Source organism: Saccopteryx leptura, chromosome 3 (genome assembly GCF_036850995.1).
Source record: "Saccopteryx leptura isolate mSacLep1 chromosome 3, mSacLep1_pri_phased_curated, whole genome shotgun sequence".
NCBI lineage: Eukaryota > Metazoa > Chordata > Mammalia > Chiroptera > Emballonuridae > Saccopteryx > Saccopteryx leptura.
The window spans coordinates 74,283,564-74,295,600 of record NC_089505.1 but is presented as its reverse complement, the minus strand read 5'-3'; the positions used below and the strand labels follow the sequence as shown (position 1 = coordinate 74,295,600).

Here is a 12,037-nt window from a genome sequence, read left to right as displayed (position 1 = left end):
GCATTCATTGGTGGCTCCCTGTATGTACCCTGACCAGGAATCAAACCTGTAACCTTGGGTGTATCAGGATGATGTTCTCATCAACTGTGCCACCCGGCCAGGACCCCTGCAAACGCATTTAGTTCAGATGAGGTCAGACTGGAGTAGGGCAGGGCCCTAAGAAGGTGTCCTTACAAAAAAGGGATATTTGGACCCAGACGCACACATGAAAATGCCATGTGGAGGTGAAGGCAGAGACAACGGGACAACGGGACACTTGTACAAGCCAGGGAACGCCAAGTATGGCCAGCAAGCCCCCAGTAGCTGGGGAGAGGCCTAGAACAGTCTTCCTCTCCTCCTCGGGAGGAGCCAGTTCTGCTGACACCCTGAACTTAGACTTCCAGCCCCCAGAGTTGAGAGACCATAAATATCCACTGTTTCCACCCCCGCCCCGCTCTGTGGTGCTTGTTACAGCAGCCATAGCCGAAGGATACACTTGGCTTGTACCCAATGTCCGATGGATATTAAATATTATTTTTTCTTAATACTATTTTTCCTGCCTGACCAGGCGGTGGCGCAGTGGATAGAGCATCGGACTGGGATGTGGAGGATCCAGGTTCTAGACCCCGAAGTCACCAGATTGAGAGTAGGCTCATCTGGTTTGAGCAAAGCTCACCATCTTGAACCCAAGGTCACTGGCTCAAGCAAGGGGTCATTTGGTCTGCTGTAGCCCCCTAGTCAAGGCACATATGAGAAATCAATCAATGAACAACTAAGGAGCCGCAAAAAAGAATTGATGTTTCTCATTTCTCTCCCTTCCTGTCTGTCCCTATCTGTCCTTCTCTCTGACTCTCTCTGTCTCTGCCACACACACACACACAAAATACTATTTTTCCTGTGTCCGTCCTTTTTTCCACCTTTTTAATTTTTTTTTTTTTTAAGATTTTTTTTTAAATTTTATTTATTCATTTTAGAGAGGAGAGAGAAAGGGAGAGAGAGAGACAGAGAGGAAGAGAGAGAGGAGAGAGAGACAGAGAGAGAAGGGGAGGAGCAGGAAGCATCAACTCCCATATGTGCCTTGACCAGGCAAGCCCAGGGTTTCAAACCGGCGACCTCAGCATTTTCAGGTCGACGCTTTATCCACTGCGCCACCACAGGTCAGGCAACCTTTTTAATTTTTAAAACATTTTTATTGATTGCCTGACCAGGTAGTGGCTCAGTGGGTAGAGAGGACCCAGGTTCAAAACCCTGAGGTCGCTGACTTGAGTGCGGGCTCATCTGACTTGAGCACGGGCTTACCAGCTTGAGCTCAGGGTTGCTGGCTTGAGTTTGAGATCATAGACATGACCCCGTGGTCTCTAGCTTGAGCCCAAGGTCACTGGCTTGAGCTCTACTGTAGCACCCCCCCCCCCAGTTAAGGCACATATGAGAAAGCAATCAGTGAATAGTTAAGGTGCCGCAACGAAGAATTGACGCTTCTCATCTCTCTCACTTCCTGTCTGTCCCTATCTGACCCTCTCTCTGACTCTCTCTCTGTTTCTGTCAAAAAAAAATTTTTTATTCATTAATTTTAGAGAGAGAAGAAAAGAGAGAGAGTGAGAGACAGGAACATCAAGGTGTTCCTGTTATGTGCCCTGACTGGTGATTGAACCAGCAACCTCTGTGCTTTGAGATGATGCTCCAACCAACCAAGCTATCTGGCCAGGGCTCCGCCTTTTTAAAAACATTTTTTAAATTAATTAATTATTTATTTTTAAGTGAGAGGCAGCAGGGAGATAGAGACACTCCCACATGCACCCCCACCAGGATCCACCTGTCAAGCCTCCTCTCAAGCCAATGCTCAAATCAACAGAGCTATCCTCAGTGCCGGAGGCCAATGCTCAAACTAATTAAGGCACTGGCTGCAGGAAGGGGAGAGGGAGGGGAAGAGAAGTAGAGGGTCGCTTCTCCTGTGTGCCCTGACCAGGAATTGAACCTGGGATGTCCACATGCTGGACTGATGCTCTACCACTGAGCCAACTGGCCAAGGCCTAAAAAATGTTTTTCATTGATCTGAAGGGGAGGGGGGAGAGAGAGAAAGGGGAAGAGAGAGAGAGAGAGAGAGAGAGGCATTAATATGTTCCATTTAGTAGTCTCCTTTAGTTGTGCACTCATTGATTACTTCTCCTGCATGCCCTGACCGGGAATGAAACTCGCGACCTCAGTGCATGCTGGGACAATGCTATATTCACTGAGCCATCCAGCCAGAGCCACTTTTTTTTTTTAACTTCTCCCTGCCTTCTATCTTCCTACCTGCTAGTTCCTTTCTTCCTTACCCTTGTTTTCTCTCTCAAGGGTAAACATGAAGTCTCTTTCTCCTCCATGAGCACAGTCAGCACAAAAGCTTTCCTAGGAGGCGTCGCTTGGAGCTGTCTCTGGAGATGTCAACACTGCTCTGTGCATCGTGTCTTCCCAGGTTAGGCATCAGCCGGCTCAGCTCTGCTGCCTGCGAGGGTCTCTCGGCTGCGCTCCAGCTGAACCACCACCTCCAGGAGCTAGACCTGAGTTTCAATGACCTAGGAGACCGGGGTGTGTGCCTGCTGTGCGAGGGGCTGCGACACCCCACCTGCAGGCTCCAGAAACTGTGGTGAGCGGCTGGGAGTCAGGACTGGTGGTGGCGGCGGTCACTGGGCACCAGCCTTTGCTTGTCCTTGCTTTTCCATTTTTAATTTTAAGAGGGGATGATTTTCTTAATTTTTGAAAACATTTCATATAGAAAATTATTATTATTATTATTTGGGTTTTTCTGAAGTGAGAAGCAGGGAGGCAAACAGATGGATGGACAGATTCCCCGCATGTGCCCGACCGGGATCCACCCGGCATGCCCACCATGGAGCGATGCTCTGCCCATCTGAGGAGTTGCTCCATTGTAACCGAAGTCATTCTAGTGCCTGAGGTGGAGGCTATGGAGCCGTCCTCAGTGCCTGGGCCAACTTTGCTCCACTGGAGCCTTGGCTGCGGGAGGGAAAGAGAGAGAGAGGAAGGAGAGGGGAAAGGGTGGAGCAGATGGGCGCTTCTCCCTTGTGCCCTGGCCAGGAATCAAACCCAGGACTTCCACATGCCAGGCCAATGCTTTATTGCTGAGCCTACTGGTCAGGGCAGAAAATTAAATTTAATGGGGTAATATTGATCAATAAGAGTACATAGGTTTCAGGTAAACATTTCTATAGCATTTGAACTGTTGATTGTGTTGTTTGCCCATCACCCAAAGTCAAATCGTTTTCTGTACTGTAAATTTGTCCCTCTTTACTTCCCACTCCCCTAAGTCCTTGCTTTTTCTATTGGAGGTTTATTCCTCCATCACTGGAAGAATAAGAGGGCCCGGAAGGGAAAAGAAAAGCTGGGCCTGACCTGTGGTGGCACAGTGGATAACGCATCGACCTGGAACGCTGAGATCACAGTTTCAAAACCCTGGGCTTGCCTGGTCAAGGCACATATGGGAGTTGATGCTGCCTGCTCCTCCCCTAACCCTTCTATTTCTCTCTCACTCTCCTCCACCTCTGCAAAAATGAATAAATAAAATTTAAAATAAAAATAATAAGAAAAAAGCTATACAAACAATTCACAGAACACACTGTGCTCTGGGTCAATGCAAACATGAAATGCTTAATTTTTTAAAATTTTTATTTATTTGTTTGTTTATTTATTTATTTTGTGTGGCAGAGACAGAGAGTGGGACAGTTAGGGACAGACAGACACAGAAAGGGAGAGAGATGAAAAGCATCAATTTGCCTGACCTGTGGTGGCGCAGTGGATAAAGCGTCGACCTGGAAATGCTGAGGTTGCCGGTTCGAAACCCTGGGCTTGCCTGGTCAAGGCACATATGGGAGTTGATGCTTCCAGCTCCTCCCCCCTTCTCTCTCTCTCTCTCTCTCTCTGTCTCTCCCTATCCTCTCTAAAATGAATAAATAAAAAAAATTTAAAAAAAAAAAAAAAAAAAAAAAAAAAAGAAAAGCATCAATTCTTTGTTGCGGCTCCTTAGTTGTTCACTGATTGCTTTCTCATATGTGCCTTGACTGGGGGGGGGGGGGGGTTACAGCAGAGTGAGTGACCCCTTGCTCAAGCCAGCGACCTTGGGCTCAAGCTGCTGAGCCTTGCTCAAACCAGATGAGTCTGTGCTCAAGCCAGTGACCTCGAGGTTTTGAACCTGGGTCCTTTGCGTCCCAGTCCAACACTATCCACTGCACCACTACCTGGTCAGGCAAAATGCTTAATTTTTTTTTCAGTTGTGGCCTCTGATCATTTTTTTAAAACATCCCCCGCTTTTTCTCTGGCCACCTAGCATCTTCCTGATATAGCAAGGTTGCTGATTCAATCCCTGGTTAGAGCACACACAGAAAAAATCAATGTTTCTGTCTCTCTCTCTCTCTATGATCAATAAATAAATATTTTAAACACATTAATTTCACCTATTCCTTAAAGAAAAAAAAAAAAGAATCAACCAGTCCAGGTCATGTGGCTTAGTTGTTGGAACATTATCCCAATGTGTGAAGTTTGAGGGTTTAATCCTAGTGAGAACACATATAGGAATTAACCAATGAATGCATGAATAAGTGGAACAAATTGATGTCTCGCTCTCTCTCTCTCCCATTCTCTCTCTCTAAATATCAATTTTTTTAAGGTTTTATTTATTCATTTTAGAGAAGGGGGAGAGGGGAGGAGCAGGAAGCATCAACTCCCATATGTGCCTTGATCGGGCAAGCCCAGGGTTTTGAACCGGCGACCTCAGCGTTCCAGGTTGACGCTTTATCCACTGCGCCACCACAGGTCAGGCTAAATATCAATTTTAAAAAATATTTTTAGCCTGACCAGTGGTGGTGCAGTAGATAGAGCCTCGATCTTGAATGCTAAAGTCCCAAGTTCAAAACCCAAGGTCTCCGGCTTCAGTGCCCTCCGGCACCCCTCCCCGTCAAGGCCTGTATGAGAAGTAATCAGTGAATGACTAAGGTGCTGCAACTACGAGTTGATGCTTCTCATCTCTCTTTCTCTCTCTCTTTTGTGGTATCGCTCTCTCGTTCACTACAAAAAAAATTTTTTTTAATCAACCAGCAAATGCATAAATAAGTGGAACTACAAAGTGATGTTTTGTTCTCTCTTCCTCCCTTCCTCTCTTTAAAAATTAAACCTCCCACCTGACCTCTCTTTTTCTCTCTCCCTTCTCTAAAATGAGTAAATAAAATCTTTAAAAAAGCCTGACCTGTGGTGGCGCAGTGGATAAAGCGTCGACCTAGAACATTGAGGTCGCTGGTTCGGAACCCGGGGCTTGCCCGGTCAAGGCACATATGGGAGTTGATACTTTCTGCTCCTCCCCCCTTCTCTCTCTCTGTCTCTCCCCTCTCTCTCTCTCTCTCTCTCTCTCTCTCTCTCTCCCTCTCCTTCTTCTCTCTCTAAAAATGAATAAATAAAAAAAAATCTAAAAAAAATCTTAAAAAAAAAATCTTAAAAAAAAAAGAATCAACAAAATGTATAAATAAGTGAAACAACCAATGATTCTCTCTCTCTCCCCTACTCCTCCACTCTTTGTAAAATCAATAAAGAATTTAAAAAGAGAAAGGAACGAAGAAGATGAAGGAGGCAATAATTCACATTTGACTGGAATTTATTATACTTTGAATTTTTATTATGCAAAGGTTACTGAAAAGCCATGGATCTGCCCAAGTAAATATCCAGAAAAAAAGGGGGAGGTTTAATTTTTTTTTAATTTTTATTTATTTATTCATTTTAGAGGAGAGAGAGAGAGAGAGAGAGAGAGAGAGAGGGAGAGAGAGAGAGAAGGGTGGGGAGGAGCAGGAAGCATCAACTCCCATATGTGCCTTGACCAAGCAAGCCCAGGGTTTTTGAACCAGCGACCTCAGCATTCCAGGTTGACGTTGGATCCACTGCGCCACCACAGGTCAGGCTGAGAGGTTTAATTTTTTTTAATTATTTTTATTTATTTATTCATTTTAGAGAAGAGAGACAGAGAGAGACAGAGAGAGAGAAGGGGGGAGGAGCAGGAAGCACCAACTCCCACATGTGCCTTGACTAGGCAAGCTCAGGGTTTTGAACCAACAACCTCAGCGTTCCGGGTTGACACTTTATCCACTGCACCACCAAAGGTAAGGCTCTTTTGTTGATTCTTGCATGTGACCTGACCAGGATGGAACCCACAGCTTTGGCATATCAGGACCACTATCTAACCTACTGAGCTATCTGGCCATGGCCTCTTTTTTTTTTTTCTTTTTTTTTTTTTTTGTAGGAGAGACAGAGAGAGTCAGAGAGAGGGTCAGACAGTCAGGAAGGGAGAGAGATAAGAAACATCAATTATTTGTTGCAGTTCCTTAGTTGTTCATTGATTGCTTTCTCATATGTGCCTTTACCAGGGGGTTACAGCAGACTGAGTGACCCCTTGCTCGAGCCAGCGACCTTGGTCTCAAGCTGGTGAGCCTTGCTCAAACTAGATGATCCCGCACTCAAGCTGGCGACCTTGGGGTCTCGAACCCACGTCCTCGGCATTCCAGTCTGACGCTCTATCCTCTGCACCACCGCCTGGTCAGGCTGGCCATGGCTTCTTGTACCTTGTTTTGTTACCTTCCTTCCTTTTTTTTCTGGTACCTTGTTTTGTAAACTGGCATCTATTCCTCCCAAATTCAGCCAAATTAAGATTAAAACATTTTCTTTTTTTTAAATTTACTTATTCATTTCAGAGAGGAGAGGGAGAGACAGGGGGGAGAGAGAGAGGAGAGACAGAGAGAGAGAAGGGGGGGGAGGAGCTGGAAGCATCAACTCCCATATGTGCCTTGACCAGGCAAGCCCAGGGTTTCGAACCAGCGACCTCAGCATTTCCAGGTTGACGCTTTATCTACTGCGCCACCACAGGTCAGGCAAGATTAAAACATTTTCATTTAACATCCCAGCCATAATAGTACGTATTTTAAAAAGTTGTTGAGAAATAATGATAAAGTAAGGGCAGAGCCCTTAGCAAAGTGCTCAGCATACAGTCAGTCCTCAATACATTCTACCTTATCTTATTTTTATTGTTTACAGCAGAAAATATAAGAAAGAAACACCATTGGAAATAGATTAGACATCAGAATCAGATGGTATACTGTTGGGGCAGGTGGCAGATCAATTCATACTGGTTTCTAAAAATATGGATTTCTTAACTGGAGCAGGCTTCAGGCATGGCTTGATCTAGGTGTTTGGAATCATGATCTCCATTCTCTTCTATATTCATTGGTTGTATTGGTTCCACTATATCAGATATGATTAACTTTGACCCTGCTTGGTAGCAAAATTCCTACAGTTCTATAAATGACTTTTTTCAGGTTGAAGTTCTGAAAGAAAAAAAGCTCCAGGAAAAGTATGGTTTCACCTGTCCTGTGATGGCACAGTGAATAAAGCATCAATATGGAATGCTGAACTTACTGGTTCAAAACCCTGGGATTGCCTGGTCAAGGCACATACAAGAAGCAACTACTGCCCGACCAGGCGATGGCGCAGTGGATAGAGCGTTGGACTGGGATGCGGAGGACCCAGGTTCAAGACCCCGAGGTCACCAGCTTGAGCTCAGGCTCATCTGGTTTGAGCAAAGCTCACCAGCTTGGACTCAAGGTTGCTAGCTTGAGCAAGGGGTTACTTGGTCTGCTGTAGCCCCACGGTCAAGGCACATATGAGAAAGCAATCAATGAACAACTAAAGTGCCACAACAAAAATCTGATAATTGATGCTTCTCATCTCTCAGTGTTCCTGTCTGTCTGTCCCTATCTATCCCTCTCTCTGACTCTCGTTCTGTCTCTGTAAAAAAAATAATAAAAATTAAAAAAAATAAAAATAAAAAAAGAAGGAACTACTACAAGTTGATACTTCCTGCTCCTACCCTGCCTCTCTAAAATCAATTTTTTTTAAAAAAGTATGATTCCAATCCGTTGGCTTTGGGTGGACCCTTTGTACAATTGGAACCATTCGTGGTGGTTGGGAACAGGAAAGCCAACCAACTGAGCCTAAATCTTGTATTCTCCTCTAGCGTTTGAGGACAACGTGAGTCCCAACCACATTGCATACAGCTAGTGCTCGACTTACGACCACGATTGGTTCCGACAGACCAGTCATAACATGATTTGGTTGCAAGTGGGTAGGCTATATGTACAGTACTGTAAAATGATGTTATAAAAATCTTTGTCACCCGGGTTCGATTCCCGGCCAGGGCACACAGGAGAAGCGCCCATTTGCTTCTCCACCCCTCCGCCGCACTTTCCTCTCTGTCTCTCTCTTCCCCTCCCGCAGCCAAGGCTCCATTGGAGCAAGGATGGCCTGGGCGCTGGGGATGGCTCTGTGGCCTCTGCCTCAGGCGCTAGAGTGGCTCTGGTCGCAACATGGCGACGCCCAGGATGGGCAGAGCATCGCCCCCTGGTGGGCAGAGCGTCGCCCCTGGTGGGCGTGCCGGGTGGATCCCGGTCGGGCGCATGCGGGAGTCTGTCTGACTGTCTCTCCCTGTTTCCAGCTTCAGAAAAATGAAAGAAAAAAAAAAAAAATCTTTGTCATATTTTATCATAATTTTCTTTCATTATTGTTATACATCATAATTTTCTTTGTTCATTTTATGCCATTTGTATCATCTCTACACTATTTTGTTTCTTAGTTTTACATTCATCAGGTTTAAGTAAAACACTGCATTACCAGTACAACTGGTTTAATATTTGCAAAGACAATTTCCTCTTGGTAGACATCTTGGGAGGGGTTTGATGGAAAATATCCAAGACACAAAACACAAATTGCTGTACCGAGTCTGGGATAACAGTTGAAATGGTGCACGCGGAGATGGTAGTGATGCCGGAAGCTGGTCTGCACTATCGTACACCCAGCTGGGCAACGCTTGCGCTGCCAGACGCGGAGCAATCGTGGCTAGTGATTGTGGTCGTAAAGTTGAATAGTTGTAAGTTGCGTAGGTCGTAAGTCAATCAATATTTGTATTTGGCTGCAAAATCAGTGAGTATCCATGACAGGTAAGACTATGAACTGCCTGACCAGGCGGTGGCACAGTGGATAGAGCATTGGACTGGGATGCAGAGGACTCAGGTTCAAGACTCTGAGGTCACCAGCTTGAGCATGGGTTCATCTGGTTTAAGCAAAGCTCACCAGCTTGGACCCAAGGTTGCTGGCTCAAGCAAGGAGTTACTTGGTCGGCTGTAGCCCTATGGTCAAGGCACATGAGAAAGCAATCAGTGAACAACTAAGGTGTTGCAATGAAAAACTGATGATTGATACTTCTCATCTCTCTCCATTCCTGTCTGTCTGTATGTCCCTATCTATCCCTCTCTCTGACTCTCTCTCCATCTCTGTAAAAACAAACAAAAAAGCCCTGGCCAGTTGGCTCAGGGGTAGAGCGTCGGCCTGGCGTGCAGAAGTCCGGGGTTCGATTCCCGGCCAGGGCACACAGGAGAAGCACCTATCTGCTTCTCTACCCCTCCCCCTCTCCTTCCTCTCTGTCTCTCTTCCCCTCCCGCAGCGAGGCTCCATTGGAGCAAAGATGGCCCGGGCGCTGGGTATGGCTCCTTGGTCTCTGCCCCAGGCGCTAGAGTGGCTCTGGTCGCGACAGAGCGACGCCCCAGAGGGGCAGAACATCGCCCCCTGGTGGGCAGAGCGTCGCCCCCTGGTGGGCGTGCCGGGTGGATCCTGGTCGGGCGCATGCGGGAGTCTGTCTGACTGTCTATCCCCATTTCCAGCTTCAGAAAAATACAAATAATAATAATAATAATAATATGAATTGACTATTCCTTTAAAAAAATCTTATTTATTCATTTTAGAGAGGGGGAAGGAGAAAGAGAGAGAGAAGGGGGAAGGAGTAGGAAGCATCAACTCTCATATGTGTTTTGATCATGTAAGCCCACAGTTTCGAACCAGCAACCCCAGGTTGTCGATTTATTCATTGTGCCACCACAGGTCAAGCAGCAGACCATTCTTTCTTTCTTTCTTTTTTTGTGTGTGTGACTGAGACAGAGAGAGGGACAGATAGGGACAGACAGACAAGAAGGGAGATAGATGAGAAGCATCAATCATCAGTTTTTCATTGCGACACCTTAGTTGTTCATTGATTGCTTTCTCATATGTGCCTTAACCGTGGGCCTTCAGCAGACCGAGTAACCCCTTGCCAGCGGCCTTGGGTCCAAGCTGTTGAGCTTTGCTCAAACCAGATGAGCCCGCGCTCAAGCTGGTGACCTCGGAGTCTCGAGCCTGGGTCCTCCACATCCCAGTCCAACGCTCTATCCACTGTGCAACCGCTGGTCAGGCTCCTTAGTTCTTCATTGATTACTTTCTCATATGTGTCTTGACCCAGGGGCTCCAGCAGACCAAGTACCCCCTTGCTCAAGTCAGCAACCTTGGGCTCAAGCCGGTGAGCCTGCACTCAAGCCGGCGACCTCGGGGTTTCAAAACTGGGTCCTCTGTGTCCCAATTCGAGGTTCTATCCACTGCACCACCACCAGGTCAAGCAGTAGTAGACCATTCTTTTTTTTTAAGAGAAGAGAGTGAGACAGAGAGAGAGAGAGAGAGAGAGAGAGAAAGGGGGGAGGAGCAGGAAGCATCAACTCCTATATGTGCCTTGACCAGATAAGTGCAGGGTTCCGAACCAGTGACCTCAGCATTCCAGGTTGATGCTTTATCCATTACACCACCACAGGTCAGGCAGTAGTGGACCATTCTTAAATGCCTACCTTCTTAAAATAAATAAATAAATAAATAGATAGATAGATAGATAGATAGATAGATAGATAATGCCTACCTTCTTCACCATCTTAACCTGGACTACTTTGGCTCTACTCTGTTTTCTTGTCATCTAGTCCCCTAAAAACCACACCCGGACTCCCTGTGAAGAGAAGACTTTCCCAAAATAGCTCTTCCTGTTGCTTCAACCACTGTTTCTTCAACAGGCTGGACAGCTGTGGCCTCACAGCCAAAGCTTGTGAGGATCTTTCTTCCGTCCTGGGGCTCAACCAGACCCTGACAGAGCTTTATCTGACCAACAATGCCCTGGGGAACACGGGTGTCAGACTGTTGTGCCGGCGGCTGATTCATCCTGGCTGCAAACTCCGAGTCCTCTGGTGAGAGGGGGTCCCTGGCTCTGGGGGAGGTGGAACACAGGCCCTGCGCTCGGAGCAAAGGTCAATAATTGAGGCATCCCCCCCACTTTGGATAGCCAAATAATCCAGAAAATGTGAAAATCTTTCACTTGTTCACTCATATGTGCAATGTGTGTGGAACACAAGAGGCTTTCCTTTGTACCTGGGTGATACCTCTATCACCTTCTGGAGCTGTGTGACCTTGGAGAATTCACTGAGTATCTGTTTCTTTACCTGTCAGATGGGGTTACTGCAGCTTAGTGAGACTCTGGAATGACTCTGCCTGGCCTCAGATTCCATCACTTCCTAACTGTGTGGGTATTTTTGCAAATGATTCCACTTCTTAGTGCCTCAGTATCTCTAAATGTAAAATGAGAAGAGTAGATTACAAAGTAAATGGATTAACACCGATGGACTTAAAATGCCTGTAGTTTACAGGAAGCCTTTGCCCCATAGGATTTGGTTTCAAATGAAATAGAATTACTTCACCAGGTCAAGACATAAGACTTCTCAGTTGGCGGCCATAATGGTGGTTTGGAATAATAGTCCCCATTCTGCACCCTCAGGTTGTTTGGAATCAACCTGAATAAAATGACTCACAGACGACTTGCAGCACTCCGCGGGACAAAACCTTACCTGGACATTGGCTGCTGACTGCTCCTGGCTGCCGGTTCTGCTGAGGGCCAGGCAGAGGAAGGTCAACCCAGGACACGCCCATCAACAGAATGGTCAGGCAGCATTTCTTCAATAAGCAGAAATCCTTCCTACTTAAGGCTGTTGTCCTCATTGTGTGACTGGGGCTTGGCGCTCCAGTTTCTGGGAGTGTTGGTGGCCTGAGAGATTTCAGGGCTGGGCCACAGGTTCTGGACCAGAGTGTGACTTCGCCCCACACCCACCGCAAGGGACATGTGGCAATGTCAGGA

General features: G+C 46.5%; 1 protein-coding gene across 2 annotated transcripts in view; it reads left to right on the top strand.

The window, feature by feature from the left end:
* Positions 1–11,793, top strand: part of NLRP12 (NLR family pyrin domain containing 12) — a 43,720-nt gene extending 31,927 nt beyond the window's left edge. Inside the window, exons 8-10 of one of the 2 annotated variants that reach the window (XM_066374193.1) lie at positions 2,435–2,605; positions 10,926–11,096; positions 11,681–11,793. In XM_066374193.1, the coding sequence (XP_066230290.1) occupies positions 2,435–2,605; positions 10,926–11,096; positions 11,681–11,768 (430 nt within the window). In that variant the 3' untranslated portion in view covers positions 11,769–11,793. The remainder of the gene's footprint in view (positions 1–2,434; positions 2,606–10,925; positions 11,097–11,680) is intronic. The other variant, XM_066374194.1, reaches the window with a different exon arrangement.
* The last annotated feature ends 244 nt before the right edge of the window (positions 11,794–12,037 follow it).